Source organism: Limulus polyphemus, unplaced genomic scaffold (genome assembly GCF_000517525.1).
Source record: "Limulus polyphemus unplaced genomic scaffold, Limulus_polyphemus-2.1.2 Scaffold5163, whole genome shotgun sequence".
Classification (NCBI taxonomy): Eukaryota; Metazoa; Arthropoda; class Merostomata; order Xiphosura; family Limulidae; genus Limulus; species Limulus polyphemus.
Window position 1 is genome coordinate 14991 of NW_013670773.1, and position 790 is coordinate 15780.

At 33.4% G+C, this 790-nt stretch overlaps 1 protein-coding gene across 1 annotated transcript in view; it reads left to right on the forward strand.

Annotated features, from left to right (window-relative positions):
* The window catches only part of LOC111089067 (MFS-type transporter SLC18B1-like), a 34998-nt gene that overhangs the window by 4860 nt on the left and 29348 nt on the right, over positions 1-790 (forward strand). Inside the window, exon 4 of the mRNA XM_022400814.1 lies at positions 413-486. Coding sequence (XP_022256522.1) covers positions 413-486 — 74 coding nt within the window. The remainder of the gene's footprint in view (positions 1-412; positions 487-790) is intronic.

The window sequence follows — 790 nt, forward strand, 5'->3', positions numbered from 1 at the left end:
CTTAATTACAAACAAACAAACATAATCAGTCCATGTATCAAAGATATTTATCAGTACATGTATTGACAAAAACAATAATGTACCGAGTCAGCGAAATTGACAGACTTGCTTTGAAAAAAACAAAAACTACAGGGTTATAATCCAATCAAATTATCGAATAGTTATAAAGTGAAATAACCTTAGTTATATTACTACAATATTCGCTTCTTGTTTTAAAAGATAGCAACCTTATGGAAGTTGTCCTTATTCGCGACTTAAAAAAAATCGCTGACATGTTAAATATTTTAAAATCAAATTCAGTTAAAACAGACTACCATAAGGTAAAATAATCCCATCATTAGTTGAAACATATAATCTGGGAAGGTATTTAGTGTAATAAAACAATAAAGATTGAATTTCATTTTATTTTTAGAATAGACACGTTTCGCCATCTTTCATGCTCAACTCAGGACTCTTTGTACTCGGGACATCAACCATTTTGTTTGGGTAAGTTTAGTATGCATCCTAGATGAAAAATTAAATATTAAATGGGCGGAAATAAGAAATACTGACACAATAACAAAAAGAAATCGAACCATTTAGTAAGAGAAAAAATGCAATAATAATTATATTTTATGAGATATAGCGTAATTTAACATCGTTATGACCATACGTTATGATCAGGCCCGGCGTGGCCAGGTGGTTAGGACACTCGACTCGCAATATGAGGGTCGCGGGTTCGAATCCCCGTCACACCAAACATGCTCGCCCTTTCAGCCGTGGGGATGTTATAATGTGACGGTCAATCCCA